The following is a 23,432-nucleotide window of genomic DNA, read 5'->3' as shown; positions in this document are numbered from 1 at the left end:
TATAGTTAAGGAGGAGGCCGGAGTTCACACATAATGGCAAGGTATGGTTCGAGTTAACCAAGGTTTATAAATCAACAACAACAGTTAATGAGTGGCATTTAACCACAGTTAACAAACCACAGTTAAACTGCTTAACTGGGTTCACTTGTAACACTAAGCCATGGTTTAATAAACCATGTTTTAGCACTATGTATGAACCAGGCCAGCTTATAAACTTAAATCAAGTGGGTAAAAGCAACTAAATGTATGAACAGAACCCTCTGAATCTACTTCCATGTCATTGCCCATGATTCTTATCCCACAACAAACATAACAGTGTTGATGAATCCACAGATGCTTTTGTGCAGTTTATTCCAGTGTAGATATGTACGCACACGCATACTTCGCTTTTGTGCTTGGGTGAATCAAAGGAGATCTTTTATAATCTTACAAAGGGAGGTAACAGTTAATTGCATGCAAAACACATGTAGCAAGCATAGGCTGCCTTTTATTAAAAGAAGGCGAATTTTGGAGAAGGGAATTTGAAGACAGCAACATGGGCCACTTTTCTCTTCCATACTGATTGGCCTCTCACAAGCTGATTTTCCCTTTACATTGGCTCCAAACACTGCACAGGTCTTCTAAAACTTTGGACAATATTCTTGAACTGTGTAGACAAATCCTGAATCAGGAATTAGTGAAGAACTGGCCAAGGGGTTATTGACTATCCCCGGTCTCCCTTATCCTTCAGTCTTCCTACTCAATTTCATTCAATCACATCTTGCCTTTCCTCCAATGGGTTCAAGGCGACATACATGGCTCCTCGCACTATATCCTCACCCTGTAAAAGAGGTTAGGCTGACGTATGTGTAATGCCTGGCTGAAGGTCATCCAGTGAACTTCATGGTTGAATGGGGATTTGAACCAGGGTCTCCAATACTCAAGCAAAACACCACATTGGTTTTTCTATCCATGCCCACCTCTCTCATCTGACTACTCTAATCTTGCTAAGTCTCCAAATGCTGTGAAACATCCACTTTGGAAGGAGAACACCATGTAAAAGAAAGGGTGTGCACGATTTCTCTTCGTTCAGAAAGTCATGAATGGTGAAGTTCTTCCCATGTCTTCTCTTTGAATTCATTTGTCTTGCTGCGGTTAAGCAAGGATACCAGACAATAAGATGCGTAACACGTAACAGAATAAATGTCTCATTATTAAACCGGAAAGCAAAAATAAATATCATCAAGTCTGTGGCATTTGAAAATCTAAAATACTGAAGCCTGAATGTATGTTTAATTCTGCATATAAAAGAAACTCTCCATTGATGTTTACATAGCTTAAAAGAGCAGCAGACCTGTCCAGGTTAGAGTGGAAGGTAATTGTTCCAACTAGACTGGCTGGAGCCAGATCTCGGAAGGGAAGTATAATAAAGGAGGAAGTGTGCAATTATGTCAGGGGTGCTTTGTGAAAAGAAAGAAGAAGAAAACCCTTCACATTCCAACAGTGATCTAAACAAGCTGGGTAAACAAGTCCAGAAATAGTCTCTGTCACTCCAAAGTGAAATCCATATCCTGGGTGCTATCACTTTTCAAGGTACCTGACAGGCTCTTTGTCAATAACATATCAAGCAAATTCTTATTCATGAAGCTGTACCCTGTCTTTTGCCACAAGTTATCTTCAACTAAAATACAGTGATTTTACTGTATATCATAACACCACATCTCATCCAGGCTGAGCAAGCAAACCTTTTGCCTGAATTCAGATTAAAACTCCTTCCTGGGTCTAATGCAAATGTTTTTTTTTGTGCCAAAGATCACACACATTTTCAGCTATAGCTATATTTTTTATGTTTTCGAGCAATCACAATGGCATTCTTCATAATGTAAAGCCAAATATGTCTGAAAGCTTAGCAAGCTGAATCACTCCCCAATGTGTTTTCTTAAAAGCTCGCTCATTTTATCACTTGCAAGAACCAGCTCATGATTTTAAAGGTCTTAGGTTCCTCCTAATATCTATCTATCTATCTATCTATCTATCTAGTGCGTATCCTGCTATCTGTTTTCTCTGAAAGTAATTCGTCTCATTGCTCCTTTGGTAAAATAAAAGCAAGAGAGGTTTTGGCCCATTGCTTTCTATTTAGTTTACCTTGAACCACTGGAGTTCTAGCCAATTCATTTCTCACTGCCTGAAGCCTTGGTGTGATAGAGGAAGTGCTGTTACAGAAGTCAGCCCTATTTTAGAATTGCTGGTGTCAGGTCAAAGACTTCTTAAAAGCCTGATAAAGGAGAATGGATGGTCTGAGGAACAGAAAGTACCGTGAATCAGTACTGTTGAGGAAGATTCTGAGAGGAACGTTCTCTAAAAAGAACTAATGAAGTTCTTTCCTTAGCAAAACTCATCAGCTACTGGATCATTTCAGATATGAAGTACAATGCATTGCCATTATGAAATTTGATTGTAAGTAATGTTTGAAGGGTGGTAAAATTATGCTTTATCCATTCATTCGACCTAATGGGCTATGAATTTAAGACATTTGGTTCATTTTCCAACAGGGGAATCCTACTGCTCAAAGGTTACTTGGATTTTTTCCTCAGTTTTCCAGGAATTTGCTCATGAAGACTTGCTTTCCCTTTCCACCCACCCTTAATCACCTCATCCTATGGTATGGCTTAGGAAGGGAAGCTTGAGAAATCTCCAGTCAGTTAGAGTCATGACATCCTAGCTGTTGTGCTGCCTGGTGGTATCACTTCATGCACAGGAAGGGGCTGACGAATGAAACACCCATTCCTGGAAGCATTACTGTTGTTCTATTTTATTTTAAGAATAAGTTTTAACTTGTGTGATGCTATCTCTGTTTTACGCCTCTTACACCCCACTATTCCATGATAAAATTAAACTCATGGCAGCTTATTTTGTGTGTGTGTGTGTGTGTTATATACATATATATAGTTATATACACATATATATGTAAATATAATTTTATATATTATATTTTAACTTTTTTTTAAAAAAATAAGCACATTTAAGAAACTAACTACCACTTTAAACCACCATGATAAAAAAAACACAGTAACAGCAGCAGGCTAAAAAATGTATCAAACAATTCATTGGGAAAAAATGTCTAACAGAATAAAACAGGTTCTTAAGAGCAAGCTTAAAGCAGGCTTGGTGAATCTGTCCTGCAAGGTTATTCCATAGTTCAGATGCCAGTTCTGCAAAGGCTCTCTTCTCTCTCGTCCCTTCTTTGGTTGGCAAAGGGACTATAAGGAAAGTCTCAGAAACTAAGCACTGACCACGAGCAGGTTGATATCAGACGAGATAATTTGACTTATGGGTTTGTATTGAACTGCATTAATTGTTAGATGAGTTTTTTTGGTTTTACTTTACTACGGCTTAGGTTGTTGTTTTTTAAACTGCAATTATATGCTCAAATAATTTGTGCTGTTTTCCAGTGCCTTTGCTATCACTGTGGGTTGCTTTAAGGTGAACTTTGTTGCTGGAATATCAGCATACAAAATATTAATTTAAATCAAAACGTTTGCAAGCATATCTGAGCGGGAAGGGCCCTGGCTTAATGGTGGAGCTTAATATTTGCATGCAAAAAGTCCCAGGTTCAATCTCCTAGGTAGGTAGGATGCTGGCCGAAATTCTAGAAAGCCAGTCAGTATGGACAATACTAAGCTTCCTATGTTCACTCTTGATTGTTGAAAAGAGGGACTGAAATGTTCTAAACCAAGCTTGGAGAATCTGATGCCCCCTGTATGTTCTGGGTTACAACTCTCAAAACATGCAGGGGGAACCAAGTTAACAAAAGCTACTTTAAATAAGTGTGTGATCCACCCATACTGAGTGTGTGATCCACCTACACTGCGTGACTTGACAACTCAGGGCAGTGTGGATAAAGCTGCAGCAGATGACACGAATTAAGTTTTTCATCTAAACCAGGCATGGCCAAAATTGGCCCTCCAGCTGTTTTGGGACTACAACTCCCATCATCCCTAGCTAACAGGACCGGTGGTCAGGGATGATGGGAATTTACTTACTTACAGCCTCTTTTAGATTCCACATTACAACAAATGGGGGCAAAAAAGAGACACGTTTTAAATAGGCCAAATTCAGTCTTAAATTGAGAGCCACATTGAAAAGTCACAGAGGAGCTCTGAAACAAATACAGGTCAAATTTTGTGGCCGGTGCAAGTAAGAAAAGCTGCTGCCACAGAGAAAGAAAGAAGCGAGGAAAGGATTTGCTTGCTTTTTCAGACAATAAATAACTCAGTTACTACCTAGGGCTATTGTGAAATGGCAACAGGAATTAATGGGAGTCAGCAACTATATAGGATGACAAATCAAGCTGCGGGATAGGAAGGGGCAGTTGAGTGGTGCTCCTTTACAAGAGGATAATAAGCAATCAGCCGACACTTTCAAGGCAAAAAAATATTTACTCGAATCTAATATCACCTTTTTTGGCCAAATAACGTTGCAAAAATTAAGGTGCGCATTAGATTCGATGGCACGTTTACATTCGCCAGCAAATAATTTTTTGGTTTCAAGGTTCTGAAAATTGAGGTGCGCATTAGATTCGATGGCACATTAGACTCGAGTGTATATGGTATATCCTTGACTACCACCCCATAGCATCTGATAATATGCTTAAACCCGCCCTGCCCCTCAGTCTCATATTCTAGCCAATACCACTGTTTTGCCTGTAGTAACCAGTTATTTCTGTTCCCACGCTAAGGTCTGCCACAAAAAAATTAGAAATCTAGCTTTATCTATCTGGAACACGTTGCTTCTTGTCGTTGGACATGTCATCTCTGAAGATACTCATTCAAAAATCTAAGAATTATTTTCAGCACTACAAATAACACCCGACCAAAACCACATTCATGAAAAGATTTACATCACATTTCAGCAGCTCAGCTGGTAGCATGAACACAGGAGATGGTCTCACAGGACAGCAATGCATATTAAAAGAAAGCCTTATGATTAGTTTAAATGGCGGAAATGTTATTTAGGGCACAAATTATTTATTATTAATTGAATTTGTGTACCGCCCTTCAACTGTAGATTTCAGGGCGATTCACAACATAAAACCCCCCCACAAAATGCATAATAATAACAAGAATACCCCCAAATAAATAAATAAACCCCCAAATAAATATTTATTTCTTTGGATTGTCATGTGCTGGGTGGTGGTCTGCTGGGTAGAGAGCAGCCTTCATGGAAGTGGCTCCTGCAAGGCTGGCATTAACATTTAAGGGACCAAACCACAGGGGCAGGGACTGGCTATGAAGATATTTTACAGTGGGGATGCTGACTGAATGGCTTGAACTTATGTGGCCGGCTTCTGCCCTTGTGGAAGGGTCCTGCATATGTAATCCCAGCTTTGAGGGAGCCAACCTTGGAAGTGACTTCAACTAGGTTTCAGATAACATTTAAAGTGCTCCTGGTTTCCAGCGATTCTGCGGGTAGTTGTATGAAACGAGCATAAGCAATTCTGGATAAAACACAAAGTTGTTGTCCTGTTTGCAGAAGCACTTCTGATCCAAATGAGGCATCTGCTGATGTAAGAAAAAGGAAGGCAATTTTGGGCAGTTTCCCTGTAGCCTCTGCACCACCTTCCATGTTGCACGGAAAGGTCCCTGAACTACCGGGAACAGATTTGGGTTGCAGGGTGTTGCAATGGGAAAGTGGAATTGGCAAAAAGTGCCTGCAACTGTCCAATGCTTCTTCTGTTCTGGCGCAAACTTTTGCTTTTAACTTGTTTTTAATTTTTTTTACAATTTTACTGTATGGTTTTATAGTTTTGCATTGTTGTAAACTGCTGTGATATATTGCTATGAGTGGTATATAAATATTTTTTATAAATAAATAAAACTCTTGTTTCCACATAAAATTAATGTCATATTTATGCATTCTATTCCACCATTTATAGTTTTTAAATGTGTTTAGTTTTAAGTTTGCCAAAATGATTGAAGCCCAGTTTGAAGTGGTCTAGCTTTAAAAATAGAACTTGGTGTAACAGTATTCTAGACTACATTCCTATTCTTATTGTTTCGTTTTATAGTTTTGCTGTGATTTTTATAGCCTAGTGAGAAATATTATTTGGGTTATGAAATGAGAGGCAATTTTTTAAAAAATTAAATAAACACCCCCCTCTGTCTCAGACATTTGCTTGCTTTTGTTATTTTTGTCAATTAACAAAATGAAACTATTATCATAAAAGTACCTTATTCCCAAATGTCCAGATTAGAAAGATACACAGAAATATGAATGTTCATAATGGTATAAGAAAGAAACAGTTGTCTTTACCGTTTTATCCCTGAGACGCTCCCCATGTATAAGAAAATCAGCACAGCCATTTTCTTCCTGGTGAATGACTTTGAAAACGGTGACATAGCTTAGTCCACCCCCTCCAAGTGGTAACCATCCACCGCTTGAGTCATCACGGGTCATCACCACAGCTCGCACACGGGCATAACTATTACTGAAAGAGAGAGGTGAGAAAAAGCAGTTAGCTTCTCCGTTTAGTTGAATGTGATTTAAACTAAGTCAATTCACAGCACAGTCATTTGCACTTGTCAGGGAATGGTCTGAAGACGAGGACTGGGGAACGCATTCTATGGCAGACCAGCTTCTATCTGATGGAGAGCTGGAGGGGGAAGAGTCGCTCCCCTTGTCCACAGCGTGTTCAGAAGCAGAGAGAGAGAGGTACAGAAGTTGAACAGCTTAGGGATGAGTTACCCAGTTATGAGATAATGACAAGGGAGCCAGAAGGGAGGGCGCAGCTAGTTGAGACGTCACTTGAGAGTGTGGGGGAGCCCCCCCTCCCCACGAACTTGGAGGTCCGAACGTACATATCAGAGAGCAAAGGAGTCAGAGGGAGGGAGGAACTTCCCGTTGGTGCCTAAAATGCTGCGGAAGTCGGATTTAGAGTAGCCAACTGCCCTCCTTGCGGAGAGCTGTGTATTTGTGCTTGCAGCATGATGCTGCAATAAAAGGACTATATCAACTGCTTGTTAATTCTTATCTGTGACATTACCGAAGGAAGTGGAGGACTCTCCACGCCTGACAGCACTATTCAAAACATTCACATCTTCAACAACTCTACTTAAATGCATACTTCTTAGCAATCCAGGGGTCTACCGTAAATAGGAAAATACTGTAGCTGTGTGGAGACCCCTAGTTTACGCATGCACCTGTATTTTACGATTCCGATGGTTTAGACAGAGCTTCTTTTTTATATAGAGGTACAGATAGTGTTTGTATGGTTTTGTCATGTCCTGTGGCTAGTACAATAAAGTTTATTTACTTCTTACTAATATTTAATTTGCCTTTTGCAATTCTCTCCCTAGCTACAGTTGGAGTTTACCAGATCCTTCTAACTGAGTGGACTATTCAACATTCCTGGCTTGCCCCAAAATGTTCAGCAGAGTGCTACATAGTGCTGTAGTAAGCCAAAAATGTAGGTGATACACCACGAGGCCTTCAAGAAGTGTTCCCATAGCTTAGTCCTCAAGCTATTTGCATGAATTCCTGATGGTATTGATTAAAAAAAAATAGATGTTGAGGTAAGAGCCGGACAATTTATTGACTAAAAAAAGTCAAAACAATGTAAAAAAAAATCTGGTCTCACCAAACTCAAAATACCAGGGGGGTTGTGACAGCCTTGCATCAGAATGTGTGGCAAGGCAGTATCACTCACTACTGGTAACCACGGCAACAGTGTTGGCAGAAATGGTCCTGTTTGTATTCAGTTGTGCACTGTCTTAATTTGGTAAGAAATGAATGGGTACAGATTGGATCAAAATACCCCACTGCACTAAAGCCTAAACCGAGTAAAAGATCATTATTTTTGCATATTTGCTTCCTAAGAAGAGCCACTTAAAATTGTCCAGCAAGCTTCTCTTATCACATTTTCAACTTCCCCTTTGCCCTTAAAATGGTTAAAAGGAGTTACTTTATTGCTCTTCTACACTGGTAGGGGCATGCATGTAAGACCGGAGCCTTTTATATCAGAGTAGTCTGAAACAGCCACTATCTCCTCTAATCATCACTGATCATAGAATCATAGAGTTGGAAGAGACCACAAGGGCCATCCAGTCCAACCCCCTGCCAAGCAGGAAACACCACCAGAGCATTCCTGACAGATGGCTGTCAGAATGACACGGCACTTCAACAGAAGGAAAACTCTCTTTAAATGATAAAGGTTACCTAGGCATTGTTTGTTATACCCAAATACTTGTATTTAGATATTTTGTTGTACATACGTTGCTAGAACTAGGAAGTCTAACTTCTAGCTTTGAGCAGTGGGACTGAAAGAAGTGGTGGAGTCACTGCCACATCCCAATCCTTGGTGCTCATGCTAGCCAGGGTGGAATGTGGGGTGCTCCCCTTTTCTATTTTTTGCACCAGCTACACACACACACACACACACACACACACACACACACGACAGCATGTTTCCCTAAAACACATGCACAAGTGGAACAACTGGAAACATAAAGTTCAAGAATTTGTATAATTTTCACTCTCAACCATCACAAGTTTCAAAGGGTACAGTAATCTATACTGCTAACTCCACTGGAAATCATAATAAATTAATCGCTCAGTCTTTGTAATGAGAAAATAGACTCTCGTCCTGGTTTAAATAAGTTCCTGATCTGCAACTCATGTGCTACACATTCCCTAGCACTAAATTTCACTGAGGTTTCTTAGGGAGTGTCAAGGAAGTCTTTAAAAGCTCACTTACAGATTTTAGTGTTTCTAGTTTTAAGGGAGTGCCCATTCTTACTTGAGAAGCCCAAAACCATCATGCTGATGGTTGTGATGGAGTTGTTGTGCAATCACAGTGAGATGACAGAGATGGAAGTCAGATCAGAGAAAGATCCTTTATTTCTATAGGCATACCTTCATATAAGCATTTTTGTATTTCACCCTCATTTTATATAACTGTTTCTCTGTCTCTCACACACTGTGTACTCATGCAAGATACTGTAGATCTAGAGCATCAACTGTTCCAAGTGTGCTGTTTAGAGAAAGAAGAAGGATCTTAGGGAAGTCTCACACACTAATGTATGCAAATATATGAGGTTATGTGAAAGTTCTGTGTTGCATGCTGATAAATAGCCATCGTCGTCATAATCAAAGAAGCTATCCTTTGATTTTGCTGGCCCTATTAAGTATGCACAGATAGCTTTTATTGCCTTAATGTTTGCAAAAAAAATATCAGAGTGAAGTACCTCTTAGTTTTTTTTAAATAACGCACAGAAGTTTCAAATATGTCAATTAAAGTTACAAAGGTCAGAGTTGAAAGGATTGTATGCATGCCTCATCTTTCTAGAATGTCTAGAGGATGTTGAGTTTATTTGTGTTTCTATTCTTTTACCTGACAAGCGTAAGTTTAGGATGTTGACAAATGTCAGTTTTCACATAACAGACTAGAAAAAGGAATCCCAAATATGACATTCTCCTCCTTAAAACAGGAAAAGGGATCTCCCGTCCTCAACTTGAGAAGGAAAGTAAATTCAGTAAAGTTCCAAGTTAATGGCCTATTTTTTCCTCTCTCCTGCGAAGCAGTTATACAGAATACTATTCCAGTTTAATCAGGCAAAATGCTATGGATGTGCTTCTACCACCAAGAGCTCAAGAGGAACCCAGCAATCCAGAAGAGGAGAAACGTGAATTAACAAGCAAACTAAATAATAAAGGCTTTTTTCTTTGCTACAATTCTACTCATAAAATTCATCATTATGTAGAATTAGCTTACATTTCAGGTAGGATCTATCTATCTACTCAAGTCAGTATCTTGAAATATTTGGGTTTGGTGAGAAAGTAAGAAGAGGAGAAAAGTAGTGACAGACCAATTCAACTGCTTGGTTGCACTATAAAGAAAATTCAAATTTGTACCGAGAGACTCTGAATGCAAAGTACTCTTGGCAAGCTTTTCACTTGTACATGCAGAAAGTATTTTTTCTTCTTCTACTAGGCTTGTTACTGTACAAACCTGAAACCCATCTTCTGTGATCTTGAAGTGTGGAAGCCTTTGCTGCATAATGAATCTCTCACTGGGGCTGTCATTATCATAATCAACTGTTTTCAGTAATAAAATAAAAAAATCACAGATGCACCTCCCTTCTTCCTGAGAGAATCCAACGCAGCAAGTACAAGCACAGAATTCAAATCTGGAAAAGGGTGGGGGCCTGCTAGGACAGTATTTCATCTGCCCCCTAGGGAGAATTGAGAACAGGTCATGGCCTCCCTCCCTCCCTCTCTTTCCTTTCCCAAATCCTGCATGCCAAATAACCACTAGGAAATGCTGCACTTGTTGGAAAGCAGATCTTTCTGAAACTGCAACATTATGGTTCAACTAAATGCAAGAACAACTTTATTCTGGGTGAATCACAGGAAATAAATTGTGGGGATTTGCCTTGCCATTTTCTATGCACTTCTCTCCTTTTGTTGCTTCTGTCTGCTCAGTACCTTCTGCAGTTGCCACCTTCAGTTCACTCTCAGTTCTTAACATTGTGGCCCCACTTTCCCAATGAACAAGAAGCTCCTTGTACCCCCAAGCCTGCTGTGCTCCTTTTATTGAACATATTTAGCCATATCCTTGATGTGGGTGAATGCCTTTGAAAAAGAATGAGTTGGCTGACCAGATTGCTGTCAATATATTGCTCCTCAACTGCCATCTACCTGGCAAAAGAACACTTGTACACCCCACTCATTCTCAGAAACTCTCAGCATCACCAGATGCCGTGATGCCCTGCTCTGGCTCACTCAAGTACATTCTCTCTCCTTCCTTCCTTCCTTCCTTCTTTCCTCTCTGCCCAAGATTTTCCTTTTCCAGTACAGTGGTACCTCAGGTTACAGACGCTTCAGGTTACAGACTCCGCTAACCCAAAAATAGTACCTTGGGTTAAGAACTTTGCTTCAGGATGAGAACAGAAATCAGGCAGCAGCGGCGCAGCGGCAGCGGGAGGCCCCATTAGCTAAAGTGGTGCTTCAGGTTAAGAACAATTTCAGGTTAAGAACGGAGCTCCAGAACAAATTAAGTTCTTAACCCGAGGTACCACTGTAATAAAATCAAAACCAAATACTCTGCTCTTTTCCTCTCTCCCCTCTTAACTCCTTGTCGCACTTGATGAGTTGACTACCTGTAGTCCCTGACACCACAATGTCCAAGTGATCCCTTGATCTCCCTTCTGATTGCCACCTTCCCCACAACTTTCCCGCTCTTCACCTTCTTGCTACTACATTTAAATATGCCAGTTTCCAGCTATGCTCAGAAAACCATCCATTGGCCCTTCCTCCTTCTCCTGCTAATCCCAATTTTCCTTGTATCTTTATATCCAAATTCTTTGAGCATGGGGTCGAAGGGGCTCTTGGGGGATCATGGGGTCGAAGGGGCTCTTGGGCGAGTGCAGCCACAGGATGATATCCAATTGTGGCATTCTGCTTGCACAAAGGACTTCCTTTTATCTTCCTTACACTCCATCTTCTGTCTCCTGCAACCTGTGCACCTTGGGAGCAGATGGGGAGAAGAGTGGGCTCCAGAGTAGAAGGTGAAGCCCCAATGAGTCCACTGGCATGACCCTGGATCTTGCCCTAAATCTTTAAAATCTGTAAAATGGGACTAAAAGTCATCCCTTGGGGCTGTTTGGATAGCAAATGTATAATGAATGTTATGTACTCAGCACCTTAATTCGCAAGACACGAGATCATCTAGAACAGGGGTCGGCAAGGTTTACCTCACCTGGGCCAGTTCACTCCAGCGGAGATCCCTCCATGGGCCGGATTGCACATGTGGCCGCCATTTCCGGCGTCTGCACAGACACAATTTTCAGCGTCTGAGCATGCACAGATGTGATTTCCAGCACCGCGGAAGAAAGTCCCCGTGCAGGGCCGGTTTAGTGCAGCAGGCGGGAACTCGCCGAGTGGGTGTCTCAGTTCAGGGGCGTCTCGTGGGCCGGTTAAACGACCCCCCGTGGGCTGCTAGTGGCCCATGGGCCTTAGGTTGCCTACCCCTGATCTAGAACAATTTACCAATTGCTAACAAACATTCATGGCTCCTCATGTTGGTATTTTTTAAAAGTAAGTAACTGTAAATAATGTTTGTTTTGATTATTAAAAAAAGGAAAACGTTAAATTATTTCAACCAACCAACACAGAGTTCTATTGTTTAAGCATTAACCATATATGAAGAGATGCAGAGTAGCTGTACACATCCCAAAGGTGACACTTCCTTCTGTAACAATACTAACCTGGCTGCAGCTATTAAGATATATTTGTGCACATACAGTGGTGCCTCGCAAGACGAAATTAATTCGTTCCACGAGTGTTGTTGTATAGCAGAAATTTCGTCTTGTGAAGCATGGTCAGAGGAAGCGCACACGGTTTTACGATAGATACAAACAAACCACAAAACGTTTTCGTTTTGCGATTTGCGGCCATGGGAAAATTCGTCTTGCGAGTCACCCTTTCGTTAGCGAATGCCTTTCGTCTAGCGAAGCATTTGTCTTGCGAGGTACCACTGTACGTGTGTTTGTGTGTGTGCTGTGTTCTTCTTGAATTTGCTGGGCACTGATGCATTGCAATCTCACTACTACTTCTGTCTATAGTTCCAATCACCGGGAACATTGGTCAGCAGTCATGGGTCACGCATCTTTCAGAGAAGCTTGCATGTCATTATATATCTTCTCATTGAGGAACCCCTAGGGTTTCCTGGATCACTATTTGAAAACGACTTTAGGAGAGTATAGCATCTTCTTTCTTTCCTTTCTTAAGCTATTTGAGCTTTTAATTCTGGCAGCAGATGGAGCAATAGGAGGACACTACTTACAGCAACTTGATTTACTATGCTTCTCACTTAGTAGAAAGGTAACTTTATGTTTCTGTACGAGGCCCTCTCAGTTCAAAGTGGAAATGCCACATCCTTTCTAGCCACTGCTCCACCCTCTTCTGAAAATGATTGTGGTAGTTTGGAAAAAATTGCTATGTATTGTTGTTGTTGTTGTTGAGTCGTGTCCGAATCTTTGTGACCCCCATGGACCAGAGCACGCCAGGCACTCCTGTCTCCCACTGCCTCCCGCAGTTTGGTAGCTTCGAGAACACTGTCCAAGCATCTCGTTCTCTGTCGTCCCCTTCTCCTTGTGCCCTCAATCTTTCCCAACATCAGGGTCTTTTCCAGGGAGTCTTCTCTTCTCATGAGGTGGCCAAAGTATTGGAGCCTCAGCTTCAGGATCTGTCCTTCCAGTGAGCACTCAGGGCTGATTTCCTTAAGAATAGATAGGTTTGATCTTCTTGCAGTCCATGGGACTCTCAGGAGTCTCCTCCAGCACCATAATTCAAAAGCATCAATTCTTCGGCAATCAACCTTTGTGGTCCAGCTCTCACTTCCATACATCACTACTAACCAAGACCTTATCCTATGGTAGCAGCTGTCATATGGGCTGCCATGTGGGGCCCTGTTAATGTGCAGACAATTTTGATCTACTCGATTCTGGGCCTAGTATGTCTTTCACCCTCTGCTTAGGAGTTCTTGGTATCAATCCTCAATTGATACCAGGGGCTGCCAATTGTTTTCTATTCCACCCAAATGACAACTCATGTTCTGATCATGATACGATTCCAGATGCAATCCGCACAGCCTATGGATAGTTGCTTAGTGTATGTAGAACATTAAACAATACTTCCAGTTCCCTCAGGCAAATAGGTCAGATAGCAGTACAAGATGTTCCGCTAGCTATGACACAAATGTACTTGCTAAAGCGAAATTCTAACCTCTGGCCACCAAAAAGACAAGTCTCCCGAGAGCAGTCGAAGATAAACAAGGCTACTTTTATTTAGGGAAGGAGGATCTTTATTTAAGGAAGAGGAAGGAAGTGTCTGTTGTCAGCCTGCACCAAGGGGGGGAAAGGCCACCAAGAGGCCTATATCCTGGAACAGAAAGTCTTTGTGCTGTTTGCTAGATTGTAACCCAATGACAAAGGGGCTCCTTCTTTTAAAAAATAAATAAATTGTATTGATTCCAATTCCATATCAGATGATTTACTAATGAAACTGCATCATTATAAAAGTTTCCTACATTCCATCACCTAGCTAGAGCCCGGGGTGACCAACAGAACCAAGGCCTGAGATGTGTGGCAAGGGCTGGCTTGAGTCTCAATACCTCCTTTCAAGTTTTATGGGAGCAAAGTACAGGGGCTGAGGTTTGGGACATACTGTAGTTGTGAGGGGACAAAACTGGGATTTCCAAGGCCTTTATATCCTCTATTCCCATGGGGTCCATCAATACTTCTATCCAACTTGAAAACATAAATGACTACCATTAATTTCTATTGGGAAGAAGCACAAAACCCTGTGGAAGCATTGCAAATGCCCACCACCATTAATACCGGTTGGCTTAGATCCTGCCACTGTGAACCAATTAGAATATAGGTGAGGTCCTACTTCTGGTTAAACATTCAATATTTTCTACCTCAGGTTTCCTGCTCATAAAGATGACATTTAAGACCTAAAAGGCATGCACTACAATCCAGCTCGCAAAAGATAAAGGATTCTGAGCTATGCCTGGATGAAAATCTACATAGTAATAATATACAGACCTTCGATCAAGAGTGGGATATAAATATATTAAATAAACTTATTTATTTAACTCTCAGTCAAAGAAGTGTAATAGATTCAAGAGGCTTAGTATCCTCCTTCATAGGAGAAATGCCAATACCACCTCTCCAATACGCCTAAAGATAGCAGCAGTATGATATATCAGCTAAAGAGAAAGTTAGAGAATAAGCAGTCCATTTCACAAAGTTCAGTTTAGATGTAACACATATTCCACTCTTCCCTGGTGGACAAGAAGAGGAGATCTGAAACTTCTGCTTCCATTCTAAGTGAACAATTGTTTCCACATGTCTGAATACAGAAAACCATGGTTGGACAGTATTATATTTGCAGAACAAGCCTGAATCTGAAGCCATGGTTTGCTCCTGGTTTGTGTTCCTAGAGTCTGGATATCACAGGGAACTGTGACTTATTTAAAATGGGAAGTGAATGATTCTAATTGTTCTCTTTCACTGCCATGAGAAAAAGGAGAAAGCATGCAAATCTAAACCTGCATTTGCTTTTAATTTCCTATTACATCCTGTTATGTTACAAGCTAGTGTTTAAAAGCCTAATCAATTTAGGCCCTAAAAACATGAGAGATCCCCCTCCTTCCCTATGGGCCCTCTTGGGTGTGACAATCTCTTGGTACTTCCACTGCCCTCAGAAGTTCAGGGGTGGCAGCGGCCTGGGAAAGCCTAATCTCTATGTTGTTGAATTCCCTACCCATGGAGATACACCTGTCACCTTCACTATACCGTCGTCAGTGAAGACACACCTCTTTACTATGGCCTTTAATGCCTGAGATGTGTGTTTTCAGGACCCACCCTACTGCTGGGACTGTAATTTGTTTTAACCTTTTTTAATACTGAATTTTAAACAACAACAACACAACAACAATTTATTATTTATACCCCGCCCATCCGGTTGCATTTCCCCAGCTACTCTGGGCGGCTCCCAACAGATTAAAAACAGAATAAAACATCAAATATTAAAAACTTCCCTAATCAGGGCTGTGACAGCATTGTTGTGACATGCTGGTGAAGGGGGAGCAATAAATCTAAATCTCAACAACAACAACAACAACAATTCGAATGAACAGTGGCCCTCTTGTCTTAGAAAGATGTACAGTGGTACCTTGCAAGACGAATGCCTTGCACAACGAAAAACTCGCTAGATGAAAGGCATTCGCTAATGAAAGGGTCACTCGCAAGACGAATTTTTCTATGGTCATGCTTCGCAAGACGAAAATTTCAATGCATTCCTATGGGAATTAAATTTCTATGCATTCCTATGGTCGTGCTTCGCAAGACGAATTTTTCGCAATACGAAATGACTCGCGGAACGAATTAATTTCGTCTTGCGAGGCACCACTGTATGAAATTTACAAAAGGGAAGAAAAACCAAGTGGAAGTAGTGCTGGGATAAGTTAAAGCTATGATTGATTTATCCACAGAGCCTCATAAGAACATACCGTAACAACAGGCCTGAGGTCCATCTACCGGTAGTTCAGTGTCCTATTTCACATAACGACCAACCAGATCCCTCTGGGAAACCTATAAAAGTAATAGTCTTTTTCTGTTGCAGATCCATGGCAACTGGTATCCATCTGGTTCCTAAACCTCCACAGCATTTTTTTGTGTTTTTTTTGTTTTGGAGTGGGGGAGAATGCTAAGGGCTTGGGGGTGCAAAATGGCAAAAATTACCTCCCCTTCTCATCTGTTAGTGGAAAGGATCTTCACTGAATCAAAATGCTTGTGCCCATTTAAGGGCACCCACTGGAAACAATTATCTGTTCTCCTATTCTTGCTCTAAATGAAGTAGCACAAGCTCTTACGGATGAGCAGAGGAAAGTGAAAACTCACATTATACGATGGTCATTTTTAACCACTTTTTTTTTTTACACATTTTCAACTGCTCTTATTTCCACCATTTGCATGTCTCATTTTATCAATTTATACTCACTGAACATGCGCTTACTAGAGAAGCACCTGTGTGCATGTGGTATTATAGTAGAGAAAACAAATGAAAAGCATTTCATTCACAATACAGATTTGTTAATTCTTAATATTAATTCCCCAAGCCAGCACAGTTCCCAAACTCAGAAATACAAGCCTATGTAACTTTCCCAGCCAATTTACCAAACCTAGAACAAGTACAAGAACATGGACTTTGGCAGACTTGACTGAAGCTAAAGAAAACTGACATAAGAAAGTACTTTAACAACACCCGGCCTGAAAGGAAATACGTTGTTTTCTAAAAATACAGAATAATTATGTTTAGAAAGTCAGATGCTCTTCTACTCCCTCTTTCAGAACAGCTCTCACTGCAAGTTACAGAACTCTGGTTTAATGCAAAGCAAATTCTCACTTAGCATTTGTGGTCAGTTTTAATCATTCGTAATTATTTTCGCATCTCAGTACCAGAATCTGGCATGGCAGGTACTTTAAAGGTTTTATTGAGATTAAGGCAACTCTTCCCTGAGTGTTATAATCTTTACACTGTGAATGAGCTTTTTGCAAGGCATTTGTGGTCATTTTAACAAGTAAGCCACATTGATTGTATATGGCAGATAACAAAGCAGCAGTGTTAACATAAACTAAAAGGGAGCAAGGGGGAAGAAAGGAAGCAAAATAATGATGTTTAGAAAAAGATTTTACGGTCAGGAATTAATTACTGCTCACCACAGCTAGCAAAACAAATGGGATATTTTTTACAAGCCAAGATGATTTGCTATGGCAAGTTAACTGTTGTCCTTGTCCATTATAGGTATTTCTTTGACGAGCCTCACCCAGGAGGTGACATTACAGTGCAGCTTGAAGAGGAAAGCAGATACGGTCCAACCACACCCCAACTGCAAAACTGTCACACCTGTTACATTGGCAGCTTTGCTCAGTGTTCAAGAGTTGGGGGTGGGGGTGGGCAGAACCAGGAGGATGGATGTGGTGTCAGGACCACGGTCAGTCAGATGGAACACCTGGAGGGGCTTCTGTCTAAACTGGTTCATTCCATTTTGTCTGCTGTGTGGTATCCTCTATAGGCCAATCAGTAGCTATCAGCTGAAGAATTCCATACACTGGAATCACTTACATTGTATATCTATTGTATATCCTGCTCCATCCCACGGTCCTGAGTAGCTTGCACACATACATTTGAAAAGACAGAATTTATTGTTGGGAAGAGAAATGTATCTCCAGTTGCCCTTCTTCCCGTGGGTGGTGACCGGTGCCAAGCTGTTTGTCCCATCTTCACTGTAGTAACAGAGCAGCTGACTGCTGCAGGAGACATTTCTGGAAGGGAGAAGGAAGCAAGTTCCTGTGTTTTCCCTCACACATCTCATTATTCAACTCCCTTGCCTTCATGTTAGGCCATTTTAGCCTCCATCCTCTGTATCAGTCTCCCTTAATCTGGTGCCTTCCAGATGTTGAGACTGCAATTCCTATCACCCCCAGTCATTGGCCATGCTGGCTGGGGCTGATAGGAGTTGTGGACCAAAACACATGGAGCTTGGCAAAGGCCAGATCAGGGGTTGCCAACATTGTGCCTGCAGAAGCCTTCCCTGCTATAGGCTCTCCTACCCCACTGCAAGTAGGTCTGAAAGAAGAATTATATTGTACCCAACAGATGCGTTGCAGTGTATGTTTCCTTGTTTTGTGTGTGGTGCCCAACAACAGTTTCTCCTATTTGCCAATGGGACCATGGGCACAAAAATATTGGTGACACTTGCTCTAGATTATTTAAGTCCTCAGCCTGCTTCCTGTATGAGGTTTTAACTATTTAACACGCAAATTGGTTATTTTCCCTTTCTGCACAGAAACTGGATTGTGAACTATTTATTTCCCTAAGGAACCAAACAGCCAAGCCAGCTCAATCAGTGTTGGTGGTTTCACTGCCACAAATTTAATACATTATATATAGATAATAAATTATATAGATCTATATTTGGGATGAACAAGCTAATTTATTTTAATTGGAAAAATACTTATATAAAATACTTGATCAAAAAGTTCTCCAACTGGGGCACTAGTATCTTTGTGTTACTTTGGCTGCTAACGTGAGAAAATATTCTTTAATATTCTGTTACATTCAACAGACTGGTTGTGTCTGAAAGATAAGTGGCAACGATAGAAAGGATGCTAGACATCTCTTTGAATCCCTTGATAGAATATAATCTCAATCTTCTTTCACCAGCAATGTGGAGAAATCATTACCCAAATTGAAACAGTGTGTGTGCTCAACTCCTTCACCACTTCATGTGTTAATTCACATGAAGGGGGTCCACACAAAGAAAGGGGTGGTTAAGCCCCACAGCCCATAACAGGTGGCTTCCTCCTGACACCCCCACATTAGACACAGATGTCTATGGGGGGGGGAGGCCTATGCGCAAAATACATAAAGGAGCTTTTGTCCTGTGACATTTTCCTGCTGAAAACCTCAAGCTGCTATTTGCAGGGGGGGGAGTCGTGTGTATGTGTGTGTGTGTTCAAAGAGCACAGGTGGGAGAAGGTAATTTCTAAATCCTCTGGCTGTGCTTATTCAGTGGCTAGAGCTGCCAGGCAATCCTGCAGCATGGCACTATTACAGATCGAACAGGGCTGTTGCAAGGATAACTATGAATATATGTGAAGTGGTCTGTACACTTGGAATGTGCTGGTCAATGCTAGGTATTTATTCTTCTCCTCTTCTCCCAGCAAAACCTGCCTATCTGTGTGGTAAACAAATATCTACCCACCAGGCAGATGACTCAAATGAGACCTTGGTGCCTTGGCCTCTACTGTCCTCCGTTTCCACCTTGCACAGTGGCTTTTGTGCCCACCACTCATTTACTTTCTCACTGCAGTTGCCGCTTACAACCCCATCAGTCTCTCTTCCCACGACCCTGAGAGTGACACACCAGTTACCGAAAAGAAGCCACCAAGATAACAGAGCCCTTCCTCTTTTCACTGGGACTTTCCTGCAACACAGTGCTGATCTCAGCAAAGGGAGGCCAATTGTGCAAGAGAGGCCGTGGGAAGGGAGATGGCAAACAAGGGAGGAAGGGATCACCTGCACTAAAAGAACCTTTAATATCCCTTTGACCCATGCACAGATATAAATGTGTTAAAGTCACTATGCACTTCTCTTTTGCAGTTTGTTGGCACTGAGTCGGGAGGAGGAGAGGAAGTAAATGTTTAAAGCAGGACATAGGTGAAAGTGACTGAGAAATATTGATTGGTTCTTCATTAAACTATAACAACGTGGCACTCTTTATTTATACAGATATCTAATGTTAGTTCCCCAGGCTGTTTTACATGTAGAAGGCAAGGAAGCATACATTTTTTAAGGTGCCTTGGTATATTTATGTCTGTTTACAGAGCCCGAGTCATTCTTTGTATGAGCTTCTCACACAGCAGGAAATACACACCAAATCAAACAGTTAAATGCAAATACTCAAATGTAAATAGGGCAGACAAGATCATATTGCTTAAACAGTTCCAGCCGCGGCAATAGCTAGGTTATGTAACAACCATTAAAACTACCTCAAATTTAGAGGTCCACAGCACAGAGGGTAAAACATGTGCTATGACTACAGAAGATTCAAGGTTCAATCCCTGGCATCTCCAGAAAGACCTCTTTCTGAAAACTTGCATCTCTGTGGGTTGGAGACACTTTCTTCCAGAGATTTTACTTCCACTTACAGGATTGGTTCCAAATAATAGAAATGTTGGCTGTGCCCCAATCCCATGCAAGTTGGTTTGTGGAATGCCACAGGTATTTAACACCTGTATGAAGTTACTGGGGGCCATCATTAGATCTGGAACAAAGTGACACTGATGGGACCCAGCTCAATTTCTCTGCAACATCTGATTAAAAGTCATGCACATCCTAAACCAGTGGATGCAATTATGTGTTGGATGAAGGCTAATAAACTGCAAATGATTCTTAGCAATGGATGGTTCATTCCCAGGTGTGGGAATTGGGCTGTGCACCTGCACCTGTGCACCTCCTCTGAAGGAGCAGGTATACAGTTTGGGTGTGCCCCTAGATCCATCACTGTCACAAGATGCCCAGCTGACACCACTGACTTTGAGCACCTATTATCAACTTTGGCTACAACAGTTACTGGACAAGGATAACCTTGTCACGGTGGTCCATGCAGAAAGTACTGTAATGTGCTGAACACAATCTAGATTACTGTAATGTATGTAGGGCTAACCTTGTGCCTAATTTGGGAGCTGCAGCTAGCACAAAATGCAGCTGCCTTGGAGTTCAGTGAAACACACAACTTTGGATTGCGGATGCACTGGTGTTGAAACATCTGCACTAGCTGCCTATTAGCTACCAAGTTTTGGTGTTGACATTTAAAACTCCAAACAATTTGGGTCCATGGTACCTAGAAGACTGCTTCCTCCAAACCAAACCGGGCCTTAAGATCTTCCAAGAAAACCTTTGAGGTTGAATCCTGACAAGACAGAATTACTGTTCTTGGGGGACAGGAGGCAGGCAGGTGTAGAGGACTCCCTGGTCCTGAATGGGGTAACTGTGCCACTGAAGGACCAGGTGTGCAGCCTGGGAGTCATTTTGGACTCACAGCTGTCCATGGAGGCGCAGGTTAATTCTGTGTCCAGGGCAGCTCCATCTAGTATGCAGGCTGAGACCCTACCTGCCCGCAGACTGTCTCGCCAGAGTGGTGCATGCTCTAGTTATCTCTTGCTTGGATTACTGCAATGTGCTGTATGTGGGGCTACCTTTGAAGGTGACCCGGAAACTACAACTAATCCAGAATGTGGCAGCTAGACTGGTGACTGGGAGCGGCCGCCAAGACCACATAACACCAGTCTTGAAAGACCTACACTGGCTCCCAGTATATTTCCGAGCACAATTCAAAGTGTTGGTGCTGACCTTTAAAGCCCTAAACAGCCTTGGTCCAGTATACCTGAAGGAGCGTCTCCACCCCCATCATTCTGCCTGGACAGTGAGGTCCAGTGCTGAGGGCCTTCTGGCGGTTCCCTCGCTGTGAGAAGCCAAGTTACAGGGAACCAGGCAGAGGGCCTTTTTGGATGTGGCACCCACCCTGTGGAATGCCCTCCCATCAGATGTCAAAGAGAAAAACAAATGCCAGACTTTTAGAAGACATCTGAAAGCAGCCCTGTTTAGGGAAGCTTTTAATGTTTAATAGATTATTGTATTTTAATATTCTGTTGGAAGCCGCCCAGAGTGGCTGGGGAAACCCAGCCAGATGGGCGGGGTATAAATAAGAAATTGTTGTTGTTGTTGTTGTTGCTGTTATTAAGCAGCATTTAAATTTTAGAAATAAACAACAAAAAGTGGTACAGTGTTATTACTGTACTTGTATACGGAAGTGGTGGACACTAAAAGTTGACAGAGTGATAAGAGACTGCTGCTTCACACTTCATTGGACAAGAGAAGAAAACTATTTTGCTGAAGAATATGGAGAGATGGTAAGAAGTTGTGAGGATGGGAAAAGGTAAACCATCAGCCCACCCCAATTGTTTACTTACCCGAGCCTGGGTATATTAAAATGCACTGGAAAGCAGTTAATATCAATCAATATGATTTTTAAAAAACAGCCAAATTAGAATAAAACATACTAATAGATGAAACTACAGAAATGTGCACAAACAGTTTTAATAGTACATTTTGCAAATTCAAAGACTAGTGTCTTCCGCAAGAGCAAATACACTGTCTCTACTTGTTTTATAGCCACAACTTCAACCAGATACTATTTTCAAGCAAGTTAATTTACCATCTGCATTTTTCCACTTTATTCACAGGCTGGTGCACGCTGAAGCATTTTTTCCCCCATCAGTGACATGCAAGGGAATTAAGAGTGTACATATTTGATTGTATGTTTCTATACAACATCACACACCTACATGGCATTCTCCAAAATGTGCACTTGCTGTAACTGTCTGAAGTAGGGAGCAATTAAACCAGTAGCTGTTCACTTTTTACAATGGAGGTGCAGTCACAATTTATATGGAAAGTGCATAAACCTGCACTGGGCCTGGATAATCCATCCAGTGTAATACATTTCAGAATGCATAAAGCAGCACTATTTAATAGCGCTGATGGTTTGTTGTCTCTGGCTCGTCTCTAACACACACTGGTTTTCTCTACATTTAGTTTTGCTATTTCCTAACTTGTTTTCTTCCCGAAAACGGAAATATAGGTTCACTTGTATAAATAAATATACGGACCACCACAAGACATCCTGAAGCCCTTTCACTACAGTATATCTAGTATTTCAGTTGGTACTGTGGAATGGTCTACTTGTAACACAGGAACAAACAAGGAACTGAATTTTTTAAATTCAATATAGGGCTCTGGTCAACTGTGTTTAGAAAACATGCATTTCTATGAATAGAACTACTCATATGTAAACATAATTTAGGTTTTTCTTCTCTTAGGACACAGCTAAATCAAGGTAAGGTAGTAAAAGCTATCACTCTAATGAATTACATGATCCCGTTTGGGGGGAGAAACCCTGATGGACAATCTTTCTCCATTAGACGGATGGGGGAGGGTGAGATCCCTTCCATTTGGTTCTAGATCTCTCAGAGGTTTCATGAGGAACAAACATGGTGTCCTTCTGGATTGCGTTGCTATAATGGAACTGTAGGGGCATTAATTTGCAGTGGTTCCAGTACTTCTTTTGGAACAGATCTCAGAAAATTGTGGCAGGAGATGTGTCACTCACATCAGCAGCCTTTGGCTTGCAGGTTGCCACAAAGAACTACTTTGTCTCCCATGCTATTTAAATGAAACTGATAGGTGAGGTAATCCTGAGGTGTGGGGTACAATGCCTTGAGTATATGAGGCTACACCCAATTTTCCCTCTTTTCCATTTG

General features: G+C 41.5%; 1 protein-coding gene across 1 annotated transcript in view; it reads right to left on the bottom strand.

Annotated features, from left to right (window-relative positions):
- Positions 1-23,432, bottom strand: part of SPRED1 (sprouty related EVH1 domain containing 1) — a 73,496-nt gene that overhangs the window by 17,917 nt on the left and 32,147 nt on the right. Inside the window, exon 2 of the mRNA XM_033144700.1 lies at positions 6,292-6,466. Within this exon, the coding sequence (XP_033000591.1) occupies positions 6,292-6,466 (175 nt within the window). The remainder of the gene's footprint in view (positions 1-6,291; positions 6,467-23,432) is intronic.

Source organism: Lacerta agilis, chromosome 1 (genome assembly GCF_009819535.1).
Source record: "Lacerta agilis isolate rLacAgi1 chromosome 1, rLacAgi1.pri, whole genome shotgun sequence".
Taxonomy (NCBI): domain Eukaryota; kingdom Metazoa; phylum Chordata; class Lepidosauria; order Squamata; family Lacertidae; genus Lacerta; species Lacerta agilis.
This window is presented reverse-complemented; position numbering and strand designations above follow the sequence as displayed.